Here is a 25312-nt window from a genome sequence, read left to right as displayed (position 1 = left end):
GAAACTGTTTGTGTTTCAAGCTTTTATGTAATGTTCAAGGAGTTAAACAAGCTAGTAAGCTAGTAAGGTGGTGGCATACTTTGCTCAAAGGTTCTGGTCCCTCTCACTAAACCTGCAAAACTCTGCTTTGCAAGCTGTACTATTAGTGGGTATGCACAAGTGTAACTTGTAGAGACCTACAATAAGGTATCAGTTAGCTATAGGATAAACTAATAATGGATATCAGTTAAGTGGGAATCAGTGCAACACTAGCTCAATTTCTCCATAAGCAACTGTACAGTACTCCCCAAAATAACGTGGCCATTTTGTGCTCATGACGTCATTGTGGATAAAGTCCACATATGCTAGTGTGTACCTCAATTTGAGGCCAATTAAAAGTGATGAAGTGTATGTGTTGTCAGCATCAGATGGCTATATCACCAGACCCTTGCTGAAAGTTCACCTACATACTAAGAGTGGAACCATCCTTTGAAACTCCTGGCTAAGTGGCCTATGTACAATTATATACTATACACTATGCTTGTTATGTATTGGCATGACACAAATCACAAACATACAATTTTAATGTTATCAGTCTATGTTGTTATAGTGTACAGAAGAGGTTGAAGATGATGGAGGACAAGTTACTAGAGAAGAAACACCAGATAGTTATTACATCACTGTAATGAACAGGTATGTACTGTATATTGTGTATAGTGTACATGTGTGTATTGTGTGTGTATAGAGCGTTTGTATATCCATGGTAACTGTAAATGACATTGACTGACACACCTCCGCCGCCATATTGCTTTACCACCTGTTATACGCGTGGTCCTATGATTGTGGTAACCGAAGTGGTAATGACTGTTTAGATAGTGAGTATGGTATGAAATCAATGCGAATACATAGTAGTGCTGTTACTATTGCATGGCTGTTGTTGATAGGATTCATCTAGTGATGTTTTTGTCTTAGTCAGCACGCACAGCTGTTGAAAGTGAGTGATAAACGAAGGTACCTGACAAAGATGTTGGTGATCACTATTGTATACCATGTGCACAGCTTAGTAAGGAAGTTATCCCGTCGGTTACAAACACAGACATCTTCAACTATCTTGTTCTGACTACAAGCTTCTGTACCTCTGAGATGTTTAAAGCTTTTAAAAGCTTTGATGCTTACAAGTACTTTATGTGTGGTTTTGTGAATTGTTTGGGATCAAAGAAAATTGGTAGTAAAATAGTTACAGTTTCCAAGGTATGTAAGAAAGATAAGTACCCATATTATGTAGTATAGTAGTTTAATACAATTACAGGTGAGACATTCGCAACGAGCTAATGACCCTCCACTTGAATCATGGGTGATCTGTCTACTTGATGGAACTGTTGATTGTGGACATTGCACCTGCATGGCAGGACTTGGAGAAGTTTGTTCTCATGTAGCAGCAATCCTTTTCTACCTGGAATCTGCGGCTAGATCAAAACTAACTTGCACACAAACTAGTTGTATGTGGAAGGAACCTACCTTTGTTGATGCTATTCCATACTTGCCAATTTCAGAGCTGCCACTGTCCAAACCAAAGCCTAGAATCAGCTGTAACAAAAGGAGAGGGGCTCATCATCTAAGTGACATTACACCACTTGAGGATATGTTTCAGGTAGCAGAAGAATTGCCAGTTTCTGAGCACCCATCCACTAGTTCATCAGCCTGTCAGTCAAAAAGTTCCTTGTTGTGTGTTCCTCCATCTGCTGAGGAGCAAATGGTCTTCCTTAGAGATATTACTCACAACCGACCGGCAATTTGTTCCATAGTACCTCCATTTTCTGATGAATTTAAACCCACAACAAATACTATTCAGCTACCTCCATCACTGCTTGATCTGTACAATCCAGAAAGTGAAGAATTGCTTTACACTGAGTTGTTGGAAGTATGTGATGAATTGCAGTTATCGGTTACACCAGAAGAGGCACAGAATATTGAAGTTTACAAGCATTAATAAATAAACTAGTGTCCATTTGGTTCTACTTGGGGTACTTAGAGATAATGAGTTACTCTCTAGAATTCCTATGGATATAATTACATGAAAATAACGAGGAGAAAACATCCTGACCACCTGGTAGACTCCTGTAAGCGTTCGAGCGTAAATCGGATGGCTGCAGGTTCGAGGCTACCTAGGTCCAGTCATGGATTTTTTCTCCTTTCTCCAACTTTTCAAACACACCTTAAGTAGTTAAAGTCTAAGTAGCTAAAGTCTTTGAGCAGGCTGTAGGACCAGGTGCCCTACAGACCTTCAGCACTTGTGCTGTAAAGCATTAATAAATAAATAAAACACTCGAGAGCAAGCCAAGAGTCCAGCTTGGTTTAAACAAAGAGCAGGAAGGATTACTGCATCAAAAATGAAAGCAGTTTGTGCCACAGACCCAAGCCATCCTTCGCAATCATTACTAAGCCAGATCTGTTATCCACATTTGCACAATGCCAGCAACCACATGGGGGTGTGAACACGAAGCTGTTGCAAGATTGGCATACATTGAAATGATGAAACCCATGCATACAAATTTTCAGTACAGAAATAGTGGATTCGTAGTAAGCACAGAATATCCATACATTGGTGCCAGTCCTGATGGAGTGGTGCAGTGTGACTGCTGTGGATGTGGGGTACTGGAAATCAAATGCCCATACTGCGTCAGAGAGAGCACTCCAGATGAAGCACCCTATCTCAATAATGGTAAACTCTCTGAAAAGCATGGATATTATTACCAGGTTCAGACACAACTGCTTGTTTGTTCAGCAAATTATGCTGCTTTTGGTGTAGCTACATTCAGTGATGCTTCCCCTAATTTGTCATGTGAACGCATCTTTCTAAATGAAAGTTTTATAGAACATGTTAAAGCTGCCGAAAAGTTTTTCAAAATTTGTCTTTTACCAGAGTTACTTGCTAAGTGGTATTCTCGAAAGGCAGTTATGCCTGATCAGACTGCTGCAGCTTCAGTGGTATCTGCTGAATATACATACTGTTACTGTAAGGAAGATAAGGGTGGTGAAATGGTTGGATGTGACAATCCCAACTATTTACATGGCTCATGGTTTCACCTTGAATGTCTCAAGACACCTAAACCACGTTCCAGTAAGTGGTATTGTCCAAACTGCAGGACAATGCCTGAGTTTTCCCGTAAACGGCAGCGGTCTAAGCAGTGACTTCACCTTGTGTTAGTTTATTATTAACTGTTAAAAGTTTGTATAGGTTTTTTAATGAAGTAAATAATAACATGACAAAGTTCATCTATTAATAATAATAATAATTGTTCAATTACATGACTATTCTACTGGTACAACTGAAACACAAAGATTGTTCAGGGCTGAACACACTAATATTATTTTATCGATTGGTGGTTTGTTGCCAGGGTGTTTGGGCTTTAAAAAATCAATAGGGATACAACTCATCAAAATTGAGTACCTCTGATGGGTAGCTCCAATGACACATTCTATGTGTATCCGTACATTTGCTAACTTCCTTGTTGCCTCAACATCCATGGGTGAAAGTTGGGAACAGCCTCTTGTAAATGATGGTATATGAAGTGTTGCCTGCATTCTGGCCACATCTTCAGCAATATCAAATCCCTGGTCCGCAAGAACACAATCTCCTGGAAGTAATTTGTTTAAAAATCCAGAGTTGACTGTCAAAAGTTTGTCACTGACCCTTCCACCCCAGGCAGGTGAAATGAAGCTTGTTACACCTTGTGGACACATTGCAATGAACACTTTTGCTGTATTTGCATGCTTGTATTGAGACCAAGTGGATGATTTTGCCACTAGATGACTAGGGGTTTCAATTTTAATCTCAAAACAATCAATTACTGCAACAACCTTAGTGCCATATGTTGCCCGAAAACAGCAGGGCATAGTCTTCCATAATTCCTCTCTTTCAGGCCACTTGATGAGCCACTCCAAACGACAAGACATTATATCCAACATTTCATGTAAACGCCTACAGACAGTTGATGTACAAATTCCTAACCGGTAAGCAATGTCTTGTAATCCCAAGTTAAGCCTCAATTTCATGAGGACTATCATGAACGATCTCCAATAGTATGAACGTTTATCACCTAGTGCAAAAGAGCCCATCACTAGTTCAAATGTTTTAACAGGAGAAGGCTAGTAGCTAACCCAGTGTAGTATTGTACCTTGGTATCATCAGACATAATGTTGTTCTCACAGAAAAAATTATCGTCATTCGTCTGTATGGCTTTGTTACACATTTTAGGTGACTTTGGAGTTTGAGTTTCACCATCAGCTGTCTGTATTGCATGATCTATCAGCCCACTGTTTGAATTAAGTGACAACTGACTGGACTGTCCTGTTGTTGTACTGGTTGAAGTCAAGGTACCGTTTGTCAAAATAAAGGTTGGGTTAGTGATCAAGGTACTGTTTGTTGTAGAAGTTATGGTTGACATAGTGGTTATTGTAGAGGTACTGGTTGAGGTACTAGTTGTTGTAGTTGAGGTACTAGAGGTAGTTTCCAAGGTAGAGGCTGAGATGTACTAATATTTGAATTCATCTCGAAAACTCTTTTGTTCCTCTCTTTGGCTCGTGCTTCTCTTTTTGAGGCTCTTTCACTAGCTGCATGTACTACTGCCACATCTAGCTTGCTGTGTCCAAGTTCCAGTGTGGGGAACCAATCAACATTATTATTATTATGAAAATTAATTAATATTAAGTATGTAAGTAAAAGAGTCAATTGAAGTAGCGTTAACTATTTCAGTTGGTAATTTGTTCCATAATGCAATGGTGGCTGGGAAAAAGCTAAACTTGTATGGATCAATCTGTGTAAAGGGTACAGTAAGTTTGTAATCATGGCCTCTAGTAATTCCTGGATTGTAGTTGATATAGTTAGGTAGTTTTAAGTCTATTATATGGTGGGTAATCTTATACATCATTTGTAATCTGAGAGTATCTCTACGGCTGTGCAGGCTGTTCCATCTTAGTGTATTTATCATCTCAGTAACACTACTCGTATATCGGTAATCGCCATTTACAAATCTTGCTGCTCGTCGCTGTACCGATTCCTGTTACATTTAGTATGGGGGCCCAGGAACAAGCAGCATATTCTAAAATTGGTCGAACATACATTAGATAAACATCAGATTTCATTTCACATTTACATGAAGACAAGTTACTCTTTAAGAAAGCTAGAGCACTGTTTGCTTTTTTACACACCGAGTCAATATGCTTGTTACAATTTAGCTTGGAATCGATGACAATTCCCAAATATTTAGCTTCATTTACATTTTCAAGAAAGTGATTATACAATGTATAGGAGAAAGCAAATATATTTCTTAGTGATGTCTGTAATACTTGGCACTTATCGACATTGAAGATCATCATCCACTTCTTGGCCCACTGCTCTAAATTGTGTAAATCATGTTGGAGAATTTCCTGGTCATTTTTGTTTTTTATTTGTCTATATAACAAACAGTCGTCAGCAAATAGACTACAACATGAAGAAATAGTATCGGGTAAATCATTTATGTAAACAAGAAATAACAATGGTCCTAATACAGTTCCTTGGGGAACACCACTTGTAACATTTACTGGTGCAGATGTGTAACCATTACAGACCACTCGTTGACTACGTCCACTTAGGAATGAAGATATCCATTTAAAAGTTGGGCCTCTAATACCATAATGATCTAATTTATGCAATAATAGATGATGTGGTACTTTGTCAAAAGCTTTGCAAAAGTCGAGCAGAATTACATCTGTTTGCATTTTGTTGTTTAAGTTTAGTGTAAGATCGTGAATAGTACGAAGTAACTGCTGTTCAGCAGAGCATCTTGCACGGAATCCAAATTGGTTTACAGAGAGTATGTTCAATTTTTCTAGGTGTAACATGATATTTGAGTAAATAATATGTTCAAGCACCTTGCAACAGATACTGGTAAGGGAAATTGGATGGTAATTGCTTGGGTCGCTACGACTGCCCTTTTTATGAAGTGGAGTAACTAGTGCTGTCCTCCAATCCCCAGGGATGGTACTTTGGTGTAGGGAAGCCCTGAACAAGGTAGACAAGCAAGGAGCTAATTCATTTGATAATTCCTTAAGCAGTCTAGATGGTAACCCATCTGGTCCCATTGCTTTAAATGGGTCAATATTACTAAGCAGCTGAGCAATTCCTTCATTATTTATTTCGATGCTAGTCATGGCAGGGTATGTACTATCTGGCATTTCTGGTATTATGGCATTGTGATCTTTGGTAAATACAGAGTAAAAATGTTCATTTAGTATATTTGCTTTAGAGATGTCGGTGGAGTACGTAATGCCATCTTTCTCAAGCATAGGGATTCCTGCAGAATCTCTGCGTAAAGACTTCACATGTTGAAAAAATTTCTTTTTCCTGCCATTTTGATAAGGATCATATATCGTATGGTGCATATAGTCATTATAAGCTTTTCGACATTCTTTTTGCATAAGTTTTTTCAATGTTTTGTAATATTTCTAATGGCTATCAAGATTTGTTTGTTTTGCCAAGTTGGATTGTTTCTGTTTTCTTCGACGTAATTGCTTTACTTTTCTGTTTATCCATGGTTTTTTGGGAGTGCCTGTTATTATTTTAGAGGGAACACACTCATTGAGAATTGATTTAAGTATATGGCATAATGAATTCCATAAGTCTTCAATTGGTGTGTCAATGGTATGATGGTTAATAAATTCTTGACTTAAATTTGTAAATTTGGATCTTACTTCATCAAAGTTAACTCTATTCCAAAGGTACACTTTTCGGTAGGGTTTCACTGGCATAGGAGATTTGATATGTATAGACACTAAAACAGCATCATGGTCGCCTATTCCAGGTTCAGTAGAGCAACTATTTGTAAGCAATGGTCTATTTGTAAAGAAAAGATCGAGGATGTTTCTATCACGAGTGGGAGAGTTTACAAGCTGTGTAAAAAAGCAGTCTGCAGACATTTTCAATAAGGATTGGTTTATAGCTAATGGGTACCTGTATCTAGAGACTGATTCAGTATCCCAGTCTATGTCTGGGAGATTAAAATCACCTGCACAACAAATAAATGAATTCAGGTTTCTAGCTGATATATTAATGATAGAATCAAACAGATTTTGTGCATAAAGTATATCTCTGTTAGGTGGTCTGTATATGCCAATAATTATCAAGGACTGATTCTCAGTCAGATGTAATTTAACTGCACACAATTCACATGATATGCTACATTCAATAATTTGGCTGTCAATTTTGTCCTTTACTGAAATAAGTACACCACCATAGCCATCGTCACGATCACGACAGTAAAGTTTGTAGCCTGATGGGATGATCTCATTATCTGTTACTGATTGATCCAACCAAGTTTCGCATGCTACAACAATATCAGGTGAATGACGTTCCAGTAGTTCCCAAAAAGCTTCTTTTTTATTAACGATGCTCTGGCAATTTAGACAGATGATCTTTAAGTTTTCACTTTGTGCATTTATTTGTAGGCTTGATTGGTTATTTAGAGTAAGGTTTATATACTGATTACCATTATTACCGATATTTGTTGTTCTAGGGTCAGGAAGATTGAGATGAACCTGTGGGAGCAGAGGGCTGAGGAGGACGACAATGCTACCATTACGGATGACTAGGTTTTGTTCTCCATTTGACCTTCTACGTTTCAACTCCTTGACCAACTTTTGGTGTTTTTGCCTTTCGAATTTCGTTCTATCCGGCGCAATGTAAACCTTTTTATATTTATCAAATTTCTGTAATTTCCCAGAGTATGATAAAATCATGTTTCTCATAGGTGTACCAGCAAAGCAAGCTAAAAGTGGCCTCGGTTTGGAGTCATTTCTTCGACCTAGGCGTACTGTCTTGGTCAGGACTACATCAAGATTGAACACAGACGAAAAAAGTTCTTGAAGCATTGATTCATCAGAATTTGCCTCAGAGTCCTCTTCCAGATTATAAACAATTAGGTTCTTACATCTGCGTTCTCTATCAGCTAATTCGTCAAGAATAGTTAGTGTTTCACTAGTCGAAGACATTGAAATGGATGAAGCTGTGTCAGTTTGGTTAGGAGTGGTAGAAGATTCTGAGGCAGATTAAGTGGCAGGTACAGAACCTGTAGCCATAAGAGAAACTGCAGACTTTATCTCTTTCTCCAAGTTTTCATTCATAGAGCACAGGGTGTTAACTTTGGTAGTCAAATCTGAGATCTCTTTTCTAATGGCATCTTGCTCTAGCGTATAGGGTTCAGATTCCTCGGTTTCAGAGTCATGAGGTGAAAAGAGGGTTTTGTGGATAGAATTAAACATGAGCTGCTTCGAATGTGTTTCACACTTGTTGGACTTGCAATAGTACATGACATTGTCAACGGAAGATGTTAATTGTGTTAATAATTTGTATTGTTCTTTGGTCAGGCCTTCACAAGAGGCGTGCAGCCACGAATAGCACAAGTCACATTGCACTGCCTCGCTTTTCTTCGTGCATTTCTTATTACAATGGCGATAAACATCAACATTCTTACATATTTCATCGGGAAAATCATCAGGTCGCCTTCTTTTCTGAGGGTTATTGTCCAACGAGGCCATCCCTTCATGTTGAGATGCCGAATTCTAAATATCGCCAACTTAGAAAGTTTCTACAGCAATACAACATGAACGAGAAAAACCGCATGTGTCGAGCACAGCACAAACCTTTCTGGGTACCGTTCTCCACACTCTTTTCACCACGGTACCACAGCTTATTTCTTTGAAGGTTAGGTAGAGAGAGAAGAATCATACGACTTTGGCGCGCAGGTGCTTCATTTCATGCTTATCCATTGTGTCAGCATGCAGGCTTCTCTACAGAGCATTTGATGGTGTGACAAATGTTAAACTCATGAGTATCAATGATATCAAATCATGGATTATAAATTTCCTAGCTACTCAGGAAATGTATAATCAATGCATATCAATGCATGCACTAGAGACGTATATGCACTTTCAATAGATACTGTACTCACTAGCCACAAAATGACACTCACAAACCCAGACATTTGCTAGCTTCTCCTCCGTTGAATCCTCTCTCGAAATAACTTTCAGCCAGGCCCTCCTTCGCTCTCTAGTAATCTCCAACACTTGCTGACCTCGATGCTGAATAATGGCTGGAAGCCTATAAAATGAACATTTAGTCTTGGATGACTTCTTGGAGCTGTTGATTATCACACATCCAACCATATTTAAGCAACAAATAAACAAACAATTAATCCTTGAATAAGCCGTAAAACCTTGAATAAACAGTAAACCACGAGATACGCCACTCACTAACTACATACTGTCCACGTGTTTCGTGATACAGTGCGGCAACAGGTGGTACAGCAATATGGCGGCGGGGGTGTGTCAGTCAACGTCATTTACGGTTACCATGGATATGCAAATGCTCTATTGTGTGTGTATGCACCGGCGTTGAAACCAGGTCGGGTCAACCATGTCACATTTTCTCCAGGTCATCCGGGTCTAACCTGGTTTACAAATTATCCGGGTCTGACCCGGATGGATCATGCGAGACGAAATCATTTGTTTGACAACGTGGAAACTTATAAACGTTAATCACGTAGCTCTTTCGTGAGCCACGCCCACTTATCGCATTACAAACATGCTCAGCTACACCCATTTATTAGTAAGTGCAGTCTGTAACACAAAACTGTGTCTGTTGCTGTCTGCCAACTTACGTGGAGCCACGCCCACTAATTGATTATTGTACAAGTTGTATATAGTCTAGTCTTGCAGCAGGGTAAGTACTTTTGTGAGCCACACCCACTTTAATAGATTGGGAAATTGTAATACTAGGTATGCACGAAGCCACACCTAATTGCTGTCTGTAAACTCACAGTAGCTACGTGGAACCAAACCCACTGACTGATTTTAAATTATAAACTTTAATACTGGCTTACTCTATATTACATTACTACTCGTTTACTCAACACGAATCGAACGCTCAAAGTGTAGTCTCGCTCGCTTGAGACTACCCAAAACATAGCTCTTATCGCACACCTTGGCTTTAATTAATCTGGGTCACATCCGGGTCTGACCTGGATTGCTATCCGGGTCAGTGGGTCATCCGGGTCAGCAGTAGTGACCCGGTTTCAACGCTGGTATGTACATACATGATATACTACTATTTGTATTAGTACTGTATAGTAGGGAGAGTGATGGTTTGCGAGATGGTTTGTTCCCACCAAACAAACAAATGACAAACTAAACACCATATACAGATGTACACTGTATTGTTCCAGTCTATGAATGCATGAAATGGCTTTTTCCCAGTGAGAGTTGATAAAATCTGCAAAATTGTGGATATTTCTACTAGACTGACACTCTCTGTTGCATCTAGAAAGCACTACAGTATAAACTATGATGTGCCTAAAAGAAGATTGTTGCTTGCAACTGAAAAGTGGCATTCCAAAAGAATACAGTGTACTTGTGCAGATGTTGCTACTTTCGTATCTCTTTTTTTTTTGTATCAGTCACGTTTTCTCCGGGTCATCCGGGTCCAACCCGGTTTACAAATTATCCGGGTTTGACCCGAATTGAATCACATGAGAAACGAAATTGTTTGTTTGACGACGTGGAAACTTATAAATGCTATCGCGTAGCTCTTTCGTGAGCTACGCCCACTTATCACGTTACCAACATACGCTCAGCCACGCCAATTTATTAGTAAGTGCAGTATGTAGCACGAAACTGAGAGTATCTATGGTGAGGGGTAGCTATTGTCAGTAGGTGATGACTTTTTTTTTTTTGTCTTCAACCTACAGCTAGGCTGAAGTTGCAATATTTACTCAACACGAATCGAACGCTCAAAACGTAGTCTCGTTTGTTCGCTCGCTCGAGACTAGTCGAAACATAGCTCTTATCGCACGCCTCGGCTTTAATTAATCCAGATCAGTGGGTCATCCGGGTCAGCAGTAGGCCAGTAGTGACCCGGTTTCACATACCACTGATATACTGACATTTATGGATTAAATTTAGATAGCGTAAGCAACCAATTAACAGAAGGTTTATTCCCGCCACACGTCCCTTTGTGTAAGAACATTCCTGGAGCACAATTTTTAGCAGAGGTATTCCACTTGATTTCATCTTCCTGTGTACAAAGTTTGGTGTCAAAAGGTGCTTCTCCTGACCAGCAACAGCTGAACACGTGAAAAGTTGAAGTAACCATTTATCGGAACCACTCCGGAACTCCATAGGCTTGCATGCCAGTTTCACTTATCAGACAATAGTGCAATGACTGGTCATGGCCTTGCACTGGAACCTCACAAAAATCTGGAAAAAAAAAATCCTGTGTATTTATGAAGGTCTAACCGACATTATTTCAGCACGTCAGATCACATAATGTATGAGCTACAATTTTTGCTGTTGTAAAAATGCACACACAAATTGCTTGATAATTGAACACACAATGGTCCTTTAAGGGCTCTACAGTATTTAATAGTGGAACAACTAGCTCTCAACCAATTGTATATCCTTCTCTGTTGGTTTATTCTTGATCTCTTGGTAGTTTCTAGATGCTCTGTAGGGAAAGCATGGTGGCATACTTGGAACTTCAGTCATGGAGATGAATATTAGGTTTCTTACACTTCTCAACAGTTGGCTAGATGGCAAGACACTATTTTGGACTACATTCTCACCAATCTCTGCCTTCATTACAGCCACCATGTCATCATAAGTTATGCCAGTTCAACTGGCAAGTTCGACACTAGCCGTACCATGTTTTTCTATGGAAGCTCCAGTGACTGCTGGCTTTGATCATGGCTTATCTTTTTTCCTTTATTGTTGGTGACTAACATTGAAGTAGAAATTAACAGTAGACTGCCATGGGCTTTCAAAGTGACGAAGAAAAAGTGCCAGGCTGAACTAGCTTCTGAAAACAGCCCCAAATCTACAGCACAGAAGTTATACGAACAGTTAGTTAATCTTTGTCCATTCCTTTATCAGTAGAATTACAAACCTTTAACAAACAACACACTCTTTGTTAACCATGCCTCTTCTTGGTACCATGGAATTCCACCGTTTTTATTAGTATAACACCCATCCGATAATTGAAGCATGTATTTCCAGTAATTGAGCCCATCCGATAAATGGTTGCTTATACACTATTCATTGTATCTATAGTTTCTTCACTTTATTGTAACAGTCCCTACTAGACTGCAAAATATTTTTCCTCCACTTGTACTTTGCATATAATTATGTCAGATGTATTTGTTCATTAGTTGTTGTCCACAGTATAATGGTTATCACTAGCAATAGAAGACACTCAATTCCATCAGTGCCAACATTGTCACATACCTGCTCAGAAGGAGAGACATAGATAAAAGGTACATGTACATTAACTTTTATGTTTTTCTTCATACTATTATAACACTTTACAGAAGGTCACACACAGACCACATTCTACTCTACTTGTTCCACTGTACACTATAGAGCAAGATGTGCTGTTTGTAGTAAAGAGGCAAATCTACTGCTGGTATATAAACTGTAATGATATGAATATTTTTTTCACTATAAAATAATTGTACGCAACTTTTACTATTTCAATGCTATTATTATTATTCAGAAATAGAATTTGCAAACTAGTCAATATTTTGCTTAGCAATGTCACAAGACAATATCATCACAGGGGAACACCCAGGTGGTTTCATTATGTAAAAAAAATTTACACATAATTGGAATGTTAATCAGAGATCCGCCATGAAAAAGGGTCAACAGGACACACTTCATACCCAGTAAAGCAATGTTTTTTTAGAACATTACGCCAAAATCAGTTTAGTATTAGTGTTACCGTAACAGGCGGTTCGTGCGTTATCATCAGGTAATTATCTGGCTTTAAATAAAGGTATGCTATATTCAGGTAATACCTGATAACTGGTAGCGCGTCCCAGTGTACTCATTGTGGAGGTTATTCGTATACTTAGTATACGGCGGATGCTGAAACGTGCATAACGGATTGTGGCTGGCTCTCGGGCTGTCTAGTCAGTAGGGATGTGAGATACGTGTGAGATGTCAAAACTGATTAAATGTGTTCCTGACTGGATAGCTACCAAGTTGTCTGCTTGAGTCCTGGTGAGTGAAATAATCGCCAGACTGGCATGCTATAAAAATGAAGGCTTATTTAGTCATGCATGTGCATGATGTGTCATGTATTTTGATGTACTTGACATCCTCAGTTCTGAGGTTTGTGCATAACTAAATAGTGGTGAGTCAGGATTTGAATAGGCTTTCATTTTGGAGATAATGCACTTATCATTGTTTTCTCCACTACTATAAACATGGGGGATAAGTGGAGATTTGAACAGTAAAAGTTCTAATCTCCACTACCTGCTATCCCCTACTATTCCCGTGTTCTTTCACCGGGGGATAAGTGGGGATTCAGCATGGAAAATGGCCCACAACTCAATCTCATTTTAATACCAGATGGCGTAGCTACCACTAAAGTAATTTTCAGTCTTCATGTTCGTCTTGGAACTACATCACTCAACATATCTTCTAACAGCTTGCTTTTGCACATGATACAGTAGACAGCACGTGAGTCTTGCCGAAAGAGATAGAACTTAATGCGAGAAATCCAAGGAATCTCAGTGTTTGAAAGTAAAGACTGAGAGTGTTAATGCTTGACAAGATATCAGCTGTGATTAAATGTCCCACTACCTGGGGCAAGGTTGGCAGTTGATTCCCCTACCTCTGTTCGTGTTCACGGTAGCGGGGCAAAGCATTGATAGGTGCATAATGTCTATGTACTGATTCAATCCTCAGGATTAGTACATTATCTTCATGACCAGTAAGTTCCCTGCGGTGTTACAATGCTGCGATCAGTATGTGATTGTGTATTTAAGAGACTGCGGAATTGCTGACCGTTAGTTGTATATACAAGGGGCTGGCACTCCAAAGTATTGTATATTATGTCTATGATCTTCATTCTTGGTCAAAGTACAAAATGGGCCTTGACATTAAAAGGACACTTAACTCTTAATTAGCCAAGTTCTCATAAAACTCACATTCACATTGTATATCTAACACATATGTACTTGATAGTTGTCCTTTGAGCTACTACAAAAATTCTTTTTGACATTGACTTCGACCTAGGATGAAGATCAGACTACACAATACATTGTAGAGTCACTCAGCTGTGAGTTGTAGCACTCTTAAATTTGCTATTGTAACTGTACCTTGTACACAAACAAGTATATCTTCCATAGCAGGCCTTAATCTAGTCAGGGAGAGGCGGGGGGGGCAAAGGAAGGTTTTATGAGAGTAGGGGGGCAGTAGTGTAAAGATCCATGTGCTTACCATGTACACACATGGTGTTTAGGTCTGGGGGCATGCTCACCAGAAATTTTTGTATTTTAGACTCTTGGAATGCTTTTGGTGCATCCTCAGGTACCTGAGAATAACATGCCGCTGTGTCCTTTTGCTCCTGGTGCATTCTCAAGTATCTGAGAATAACTTGCCACTCCAGGTGATTTTTACATTTTAGGTGCATTCTCAGGTACAAGTTGCTCCAGGAGATTTTTAGTATTTTAGACTTTCTCAGATTGCTTTTGATACATTCTGAAGCACTTTGATTTAAACTATTGAAGGGGGGGAGAGTTTGTCAAGGGGAGGGGACAGGGGTGGGTCCATGAGTGGCAAGGGGAGGGTGCTGGGTAACAGTTTTATTTATTATTCACTATCCCCCTAGGGACCCACTAAAAGCCTGTGTAGCAGCTCATTTGACTTGGGTGAGTTTGTAATAAATGGTCATAATATGGATACAGTGTACTTCTTAAGTGATCACCTGAGAAAGTTTAGCAATTCTGAATATATACAAGTAGAAGCAAAAATTTGTAATTTTACATTCGATTAGGGATCATAGTAATAAAAAGTAAAGAAACAAGGTGGTTGCCTATATATGCCTGCAAATGTACTAGTGGACATTTAATCCGTAATTCAGTCTTCAGAACCTCTGTTGTACAGCTATAGACTGAATTAGGGATTAAATGTCCACTAGTACATTTGCAGGCATATATAGGCAACCACCTTGTTTCTTTACTTTTTATTACTATGATCCCTAATCGAATGTAAAATTACAAATTTTTGCTTCTACTTGTTTGTTTACTTTTTTTAAAACCATAATTAGCTATAATTTGAAATTGCAGAGTATAGGGATATAACACTTGTTATATTGTTTTACTGAAATTTAATATCATGCCTGCACCATGCACTTATTTATGTACTATATGCTCCCTACTCCAGTTTAAAATTTCTAATTTTCTTAACATATTTGTTTGAAAACTTTTTTGTAACATAAATTTTATCTCTGCAGGGGGATCGAGCTATACAGGCATACAGATTATGGAATGTTACCCTGCGATGCTGTGCATATTACATATGTAGAGATCATCAAGTCAGAACATGCACGTGCATGTGTTGTGATATTATAGTATGCATTAATGCGTAGCAGTGAAATGCAGCATAAAATAACCACATGCATGCAGTAGCTTTATAGTGGAGGCTTAAGTAATTAAAGCTATAAGAAAGTGTTGATAGTGACATTATGTGCAATTATAATAGCTATAGTTTGGCTTCAATCATATATATCAGTCATTATGCATATTTTCTTTGATAAGTGTTAAAAGGGCAAAAGCATGTGAACTCAGCAAATGGAGGCTTTAAGTAATTAGAGCTATAAGAAAGTGTTGATAGTGACATTATATGCAATTATAATAGCTATAGTTTGGCTTCAATCATATATATCAGTCATTATGCATATTTTATCTGATAAGTGTTAAAAGGACAAAAGCATGTGAACTCAGCAAAATTTATTTAGTACAATAATAATTAATTACAAATGATTGATCTTTTCTATAAAATTCATCATTATATTTCATCATTGTTTCAGCATGCTCTCTTCTGTCTGTTCTCCCTCTAGTCCCTCCTCTGTAGCCTCTACCTCCTCCTCTATAGCCATCCTGCATATCATTAATTGGTTTGTATGCTCCTCTTCCTCTAGCGCCACCTCCCTTGCCTCTAAATCTGTCACTTCCCCTGCCTCTGCCACCACCTCATCTTCCTCTGCCAGTATCTATTCTTCCTCTGCCACCACCTCCACTGCCTCTTCCAATATCTACTCTTCCTACATCATCACTGTCTGCTTCTTCACTGTGTTTTCTTTTCAAGCCTTTATAATCAAATACTTGCTACGATATTTATATCACTCACGCGACTAATAATGTCAAGAGTCGGCCTGACACTCCACTCTAAATCTAGATGCGCGTGCTTATAGATTGCACGTGTTACTCGTGTATTCTAACATTTTAGTTCAATAGTGGAAAAGCTTGTCAAAACGCGCGCCTCAGCAGTCGATTAGTTCAAAGATATTTTTAGAGGCGCGTAAGTACCTTGTACGCGCCTCTGATATCTATGATTAGTGTAAGGCGAATGCACTCTGTTTTCAGCTACCAACGAGGCTAATGGTATGTTAAACACCTACATAACATTTCAAGCAAAGAGTAGTGCAAGAAACGCCTGAGTAATTTTAAGTCTTGCACTGAAGCCATAACACTCGCACTGAAGCCATTACGCGTACCGCAAATCGTCACCCACGTAGTACTGGAGTAAGGAAATGGGTACAAAGGATCTTTTAGGAGGACAAAGGTAGCACCATGACACATGCATTGTAGCTGCTGCGGTTAGCGAAAAGGCACGTCTCGGGCCGAAGCGACGTTGAACAGTGAAGAAATCAGGCCTGTAGCCTTAGCCGTTATCGAGTTACACTTGTCTGAAGGCATTAGTTAGTAAGTCAGTCAGTCAGTCAGCAGAAAATTCTGTTAAATACGAATTTTTTAAAATTTCATAGCAACTTGGCGGAACGTTCTAGCGTTGATCTGAAGACATTTTTGAGCTTGGCTATGCCTAACCAATACTGCTAATCTGTCAGAAAGTTAATATTAGCTGGTTTTAGGGTGATATTTATTGGGCAAGAAATCCCAAACCTTGTGGATCCCTAATATACAGTTACTATCGTACTGTATGATGACTCCTCCACAAAGGGAAGGAGAAGGTTGCATTTGCCCGAAATGCCCCATGCATTGGTTGGGGGGCACAATCTTTTTGTATTAGCATTTAGACTCTAGACCCTTCTATTCAGAATTAGGTACAAGCTACTGAAACATTTGTATACAAATGAAATTATAAATTTTCGCTTTTAAAATTAGTCATTGTGTTTACATGTAATTCTGTAGTTACATCAATAAGCAATAAAAAACAACCACAGACAACTATATCTACAGTATGATTGCAGAGTTGCATAGAATAAAGTGTGTGGTCAGAGTGGATATTAATATAGTAAACATTATTCCCATATATATATATATATATATATATATATTTGTTAATGTACAAACTCAATCATGAGTATATTCGTACATATATATGTAGTTAGCTACTTATTTACAAATTTATATAATTGTTAAATAAATCAAGAGATGGAGCTTGGATAATATGATCATCTAGTTGGTTCCATAATTTTATTGTAAAAGGAAAGAAGGAGTTCATATAAGCATCTATCCTTGTTGGCAACTGCAGAAATCTTTGATGGTGACCTCTAGTTGTGGTGTTGCTTGGTCTAAACTGTTGGTACACATTAATATCTACCATGTCATTAATTATTTTATACATTAGTGAGGCTCTCAAATTATTTCTTCGCTTCTCCAATGTGTGCCATTGTAAACTGTTCAACATTTCTGTCACACTAGCTGTTCTATTATAGTTATTCATCACAAACCTTGCTGCTCTTCTCTGTACCATTTCTAATTTATAGATGTTATGTTCATGGTATGGGGACCACACTGTACTGGCATATTCTAGAATGGGGAGAACAAATGTATTATAGCAGTAGCATTTAACTGTTGCAGGACACTTTGCTAGATTCCGTTGTAAAAGACTTCTTACTGAGTTTGCTTTTGCAGTGATCATGTTAACATGTTGTGTCCATTTAAGATTTTTGTCGATAATGACACCCAGATACTTTGTATGACTTACTGATGGTATTAAGGTATTAGATAGGTAATAGGATGATTGAACATAATTCATTTTATTGGTAATTCTCAAAAATTCAGTCTTTGAAGGATTAAATGACATCTGCCAAACATCAGCCCATTGTGATAAAGTATCCAAATCATTCTGAAGGGCTACCACATCTTGTTCAGAATGAATACTTCTGTAGAGTAAAGTATCATCTGCATACAACCGAATTTTTGATGAAATATTGTGTGCAATATCGTTAATGTAACATAGAAACAAGAGTGGTCCCAACACTGACCCCTGTGGCACTCCTGAAGTTACTTTACACAGTTGGCTATATTCACCATTCACAACAACTTGTTGGGATCTGTTTGTCAGGAAGCTTTTAATCCATCTTAATATATTTCCACAAATACCATAGTGACTAAGTTTGCTGCAGAGTCTGTTTATAGGTACGGTATCAAAGGCTTTGGACATATCTAAGAAAATTGCATCAATTTGTCCTGATAGGTTGAGAGTAGTGGCAAAGTCATCAATTGTTTCAATTAACTGGGTTTCACAAGATCTTTTGGATCTAAAGCCATGTTGTTGGTCAGCAAGAACATTGTGTTTATTTAAATGAGAGTAGATATTTGAAGATATTATATGTTTTAGGGTTTTGCACACAACACTGGTAAGAGAAATTGGTCTAGTATAATTTGCTGGTAAACAGCGATCCCCTCTCTTAAAAACAGGTACCACAAAAGCTTTCCTCCAATCATCAGGGATAATTCCTTGTTCTAAGGATACTTGGAATAATATTGTAAGGCAAGGTGCTAGTTCTGAAGAGAATTCTTTCAAAAATCTGGTTGGAATATTGTCAGGGCCACCAGCCTTTTGAGCATCCAAGTTAGACAGTAATTGTGTCACGCCTTCAACATTAACTTCAATACAGTCCATATCTGGAAAAGGTGGGCCTGGTACTTCTGGTGTTACTGAAGTATCTTCTACTGTAAACACAGACTTGAATTGATCATTAAGAGCATTAGCCTTATCTGTATCATCTGTGATTGTGTTCTCTTCAACTGTCAGGGTTGTGATTCCAGTAGTATCTTTACGACAATTTTTAATGAAAGACCAAACTTTTTGTTGTTCACTCTAGGGTCAGATATTCTTGACACATAATTGTAGTATGCTCTGCGGCATTCATGCTGAGATAACTTTTTTATGTTTTTGTAGTTGGACCAATCACTTGCTAACCCAGTAGAACGGGCTTTATTATATAACCTTATCTTTTTCCTACAGATACTTTGGTTCTGGTGGTGACCCATAGTTGGTTGAATCTAGAACTAGGATATGTGTAAGGCACAAGCTCCATACAATCCATACACATTGCTTTGAAGTCATTCCACATCTTCTGTACACATGAAGTGGTTGTATTAGAGCTAGTGAAACTTGAAGTAAATTCTGTAATAACTTGTGATAACAGTTGGAAGTCAGCTTTTGCCCACTGATAAAGTTTTCTTTTAGCTGGACACCTGTACTTCGCCGTAATGAATGATTCAACATAAACTGCATCGTGATCACTGATTCCTGGAATGGGAATACATTTATTTATAAGATTTGGCCTGTTTGTAGCAAAAATATCCAGAGTGTTATTTCCCCTAGTGGGAAAGGATACCATTTGTGAGATACCTGAATCACAGAACAGTTCCAGTACTAAGTTACAAAAAGACACAGGGTAATTATTTCCATTATGTGAATTTGTAAGCCAGTCAATGTTAGGGAGATTTATGTCTCCTCCAATCCAAATAATTGCCCCAGGGAAGTCAGTTATTATGTCCTGTATAAGATTACACAATGACTGAAGATATGCAGCATCACTATTTGGTGGTCTATACACAGCCAGTACTATAAGTAGGTGATGATTTAGCTGGAGTTTGCAAGCAACTGCTTCAACATTGGTTGTAAGAGTTAAGCTTTCCCAATTGTACATCTTACTACATGCCAGAAATACACCGCCATAACCATCATTTCTGTCTCGTCGAAATGCTTCAAAGTGTTGTGGTGCAAATATCTCAGATGATGAAATGGTAGGATTTAGCCATGATTCTGTGCCAACTATTATGTCAGGTTTATATTCATGAATCAGATTATCTAGAACAGCCTTCTTTCCGGAGATACTTTGACAGTTTGTGATTACTACTTTAAGTGGGGAATTATTAATTTCGGGGGGTTGATTATTACTATTGTGCAAGTTATAATTATTTACTGGATTAGAGCTTAATGAGGCTAGTCAATTGTCTGAGTTATTTGTGTCCATAGTAGAGGAGTTATTTGCCTGGGTGTTAGCTGCTTGTGGTTGTGTTGCCCCTGCATTATTATCCTGAGAGCTAGGGATAAACTCTGAGTTTACTACAGTTCCATGCAACTTTCCTTTGAGAAGCAATTTGTTGTTAACAATTTTGATGTCATTTCTATTTTTCCCAGCTTGTATCAATCTCCATCTCTCTTTCATCAATATCGTATCCGCAACTCTCTCTTCTGGTGAAAGATCTGGTTTTATGGTTAGGCCTTTAGGAAGATTCTTTCTGGCACTCAGAAGGTTAGAAACATCATAAGATCTGTTCAGCTTAACCAAGATAGGACGAGGACGATTGGCTGATTCATTATACTTTCCAAGTCTGAAACTGTCCCGGATGTTTTGAGGTCCAACATTGCTTCCAATACCAGTAAGGATTTCTACGATTTGGTCTAGTTCTTGCTTCATACGGGCAGATCTGCTAGTCCCCTTTGGGAATTCTTTCAAGCCATACAGCACAATATTATATTGTCGACTATCAGTTGTTAGATTTTTACTTAGTTTTGCAGAGGTAGGACAGGTTTTGGATGTAGGGGGCAAGGCTGGAGTAACACTAGTAGGTGAATGTGCAATTTGATTTGTGTTTTGACTATGTAGAGACTCCAGAAGTTCAGTAATTTTAAAAGTTAGAGTGTGAATTTGTTCTCTTAATTCAATAAATTCCTTTTTATACATAGATTGCATACAATACACACAGTAGAATGGTGATTCAGACTCACCAGCCATTGCATATGCAGATTTTGAGAGTCCAGAACATTTCCGATGGAACCATGCTGCACAACCACCTTCACAGTAAACTGCTTCATCACTAGGCTGGCCATCTTGTGTAGACTCCTTTATAACCTCTTCACACACGCAACACGTTTCCGGTTCGTCGTTAGAATCACGAGTTGCGGCTTTGTTCTGGGTACCCTTAACATAAGGTTTATCTTTGCCTCGCCGCTCTTTCTTTCGATCTTTTGGCATTTTCTGGCGGGCACAATGACAATTCTAATAAAAGCCACTCCGGCGAATTCTGAACTAGTAGTCAGCAATCTTTTTTCTAACGTCCGTAAAACTGTTTGTAGATCACTATCACCAGCATCAACGTTCCTTACGGTTGCTAAAGAGTTAGATGACAGAGAATGCAGAAGGAATAATGTGATAATTTACAACCTACCCGAAACAAGTCCATCACAGGATGAGAAATGGTTTGTGGACCTCTGCAAAACTGTCTTTGATATTGGCATAAAAGTTACCAAGATCCTGCGATTGGGCAAGCCTGCTGAAGAAAAGGCTAGACCACTACTTATTGTTTTGGATAATTTGTCTCACAAAGAATTTATAGTTTCCCACTCCTACTACCTCCGACGTCACTCCCAGTATACGAATATCTATGTCTCTACCGACATGACCAAATTTCAGCGTGAGAAGCACAAGAAACTAGTACAAGAGCTAAAGCAAAGGAGAGAAAGGGGTGAGAAATATTTAATAATATTTAATGGTGAAATTGTGCTTAGAAGAGATCGTAACCCAAAACACGGAACTCAGCCAATGTTACAACCAGTTCTACAGCAATCAGTAACCCCAATCATGCTTGATCTTAATGAGGAGTGTACCTGACAGAGGTAAAATTAGAGAGGATATTTTTGATAACCCTAATTTAAGCCAAATTTTTGATAGCAACTTTTTTAATCAAACTGATAATTGTCTACTTTCAGATGATGACACTATTATTAGTGACTCGGATACTCAGTTTAGTAATCCTGATACATTGTATAGTGAACTTAGTAATACTTCTTTGGAAGATAACAGTGACCTTGACTTGTCTGACCTAGTGGATTCTGACCATCAAAGTAACTTAAATTCTAACAATTCCTTAATCTTTTGCTGATTAATTTACAAAGTATTTTGAGTAAAAAAAGAAAGTTTTTGGGAGACGCTAGACGATTATACCCCTGACATTGTGATTGGTTGCGAGACCTGGCTCAATTCATCAATCCTTGATAACGAAATTATGCCCAAGAACTATAAACTGTACCAAAAAGATCGTGAAGATGGGTATGGTGGAGTGCTGATTGGTATTAGCACTACCTTATCCAGCAAACCTGTTGATATTGGTACACCTTGTGAAGTATGTGCTGTCAGTTTGCAGCTGTCTCATGGTCAGGAACTTATTATAATTGGTGCGTATAGACTCCCTAGCAGAGATGTTGAATATCAGCAAAATCTATGTAAAAGTATTTGTGACATTACAGCATCACGACCCAACTCGTTTATTTTCTGTGCTGGTGACTTTAATGTACCAGACATAGAGTGGACCAGTCATTCTATCGTTTCGCACAGATACCCATTGGATATTAATCAACAAACTCTCAAAATGGTAGATGACTGTTATTTTACCCAACTAGTGAGTACTCCCACTAGAAATGAAAACATTCTTGATATCGTTTTCACTAATAGACCATCTCTTATTAACTATTGTAAAGTTATACCTGGCATTAGTGACCATGAAGCTGTCTTGACCTCTTTTATGACACAGGTAGTTTACCACAAAGAAAGTGAGCGTAAGCATTATTTATGGAACAGGGTCGATTTCCAAGAGATGAGTATTGAGATGACAAGGTTCACTGCATGGTTCACTGATCATTTTTGTATTGATACTCCAATTGAACACTTATGGTTTCATATTAAATCTATGCTCTTAAACCTGCTAGATAAGTACGTCCCATCAAAAATGGTGACAAATAGTAACAGACAGCCTTGGGTTAATTGCCATATTAAGCAACTTGGTAGACGGAAGAAAAAGTGCTACAAAAGAGCTAAAGTAAGTAATTCACCATCAGACTGGCTGCATTATAAATCATTTAAAAAGGAGATGCAGAGAGAATGCAGAAATGCACGTAATTCTTACATGACTCGATCACTGTTTAACCTATTTAGAAGTGGAAGAAAGATGAATTTTTTCCGTTACATTAAATCTCTCCGTAAAGATAATTGTGGTGTGCCTATGTTACAGAACGAAGGGGTTACATATACTGATAATTTGGATAAAGCAGAAGTATTAAATAAACATTTTGCCTCAGTGTTTACTCATGATAATGATTCACCAGCTCCACACCTGGGTCCTAGCCCATAACCTGATCTTCCATTATTTGAAACATCTATTGAAGAAGTATATACCTTATTGACACAAGTCGATCCTTTCAAGGCTACAGGTCCAGATGGTATCCCTCCCAAGCTATTGAAAGAGATGGCATTTGAATTATCTCCTAGTTTAACATTGCTGTTTAATTCATCATTGAAACAAGGAGGGATTCCACACGACTGGAAAATAGCCTCTGTGGTCCCTATATTTAAGAAGGGCAATCGTAGTAACCCTACAAACTATAGGCCAGTTTCATTAACATCTGTGTGTTGCAAAACTCTGGAACGAATAGTACACACTAATATTATGGAACATCTGAATAGTCTGAATATACTCTCAAAGTGTCAATACGGTTTTCGTGCCAAACACTCTACTGAGCTACAATTGTTACACACAGTTCATGACTTAGTGTCAAACCTTAACCAGAAAACTCAAACTGATGCCATCTTACTTGACCTATCTAAGGCATTTGATAAGGTGTTACATCGTTATCTCTTACATAAGTTGCAGCATTATGGAATACGTCATGAGATCTTAGAATGGACTTCATCGTTTTTGAGCAGCCGCACTCAATATGTTACTTGTAATGGTTCTCAATCATCACCCATCGATGTTATTAGTGGAGTGCCCCAGGGCACTGTCCTCGGACCCTTATTATTCTTAGTTTACATTAATGACTTACCTGATTGTGTATCATCTTCTTGTGGCTTGTTTGCTGATGATTGTCTGCTCTATAGACCAATACATACTACAGATGATAGTCGTTTCTTACAGGAGGATTTGTTACGAATTGAAGAGTGGGCTAATAAGTGGATGATGACATTTAACACAGATAAATGTGAAGTATTACAAGTTACTTTAAGTAATCCAAAACCCACAAGCTATTTCCTGTACAATAATCAACTAAGAATGGTTAGTCACGCAAAATACCTTGGTGTGATATTGGACTCTAAGATGAACTTTCACAAACATATTACCACTATTTGCAGAAAAGCTAATAGTGTATTGGCGCTTCTTAAGCGTAATCTATATCATTGTAATTCTCAAATACGAAGCCAAGCCTATTTCTTGTATGTGAGACCAATACTAGAATACGCATCAATAGTTTGGGCACCACATACTAAGACTAACATTGAGAAGCTTGAAAGTGTTCAGCGATGTGCTGCCAGATTTGTGGTGTCTGATTATGATTTTTCAAGTAGTGTTACCAGTATCCTGAATGAGCTTAAATGGTGTAGCTTGGAGGTTAGAAGACAAGTAAGTAGACTGATGATGTTTTATAAGATATTGCAAGGTTCTGTCGCACTAGAACTACCCTATGAGATATCTCTCATCGACACTGTTACTAGAGGGCACAATAGAAGATATCAAACACCTTTTTCAAGAATTGATATACACAAATTCAGTTTCTTCCCAGCTACTGTCAGATTGTGGAATAGTTCACCTGACTCAGTTGTTAATTTGGATTCCTTTGAGGCATTCCGTAAATCTGCTACTGATGTTTTAAACAAATTATAATTTATAATTCTTTTTATACTTAATTAACTACTTAACTACTTAACTTAACTACATACTATATTGCACGTATACTCTTTCAGAGTCCTGCAATTATTATAATAATAGTTACAAAGCATACAAAACAAGAAAATCTCAGGTCTGGCAAAAAACTCTGAACAGACCTTAACCCAAGCTCACGTGATTTTTCATATGTAGCATATACCTTTTGAAGATGGTGATGTGTGTGAAAACAGGACATGTGCATGGGCATATATATTGGCCTACATTTTTGTAATTTCACAAGAACATAGTAAGTATAATATAGTAGCACGTTATTCAAT

The 25312-nt window shown here is 38.2% G+C and overlaps 1 protein-coding gene across 1 annotated transcript; it reads right to left on the bottom strand.

Moving 5' to 3' along the window:
* Window positions 1-3291: 3291 nt before the first annotated feature.
* LOC136259418 (uncharacterized) lies at window positions 3292-4098 on the bottom strand. Its single transcript, XM_066052906.1, has one exon. The coding sequence runs from the start codon at window positions 4096-4098 to the stop codon at window positions 3292-3294; it is 807 nt and encodes a 268-aa protein (XP_065908978.1).
* Between the last annotated feature and the right edge of the window lie 21214 nt (window positions 4099-25312).

The sequence above is a fragment of the Dysidea avara genome, chromosome 6 (genome assembly GCF_963678975.1).
Source record: "Dysidea avara chromosome 6, odDysAvar1.4, whole genome shotgun sequence".
NCBI lineage: Eukaryota > Metazoa > Porifera > Demospongiae > Dictyoceratida > Dysideidae > Dysidea > Dysidea avara.
The sequence above is the reverse complement of the archived record's forward strand: the minus strand, read 5'-3'. Positions and strand labels throughout refer to the sequence as shown.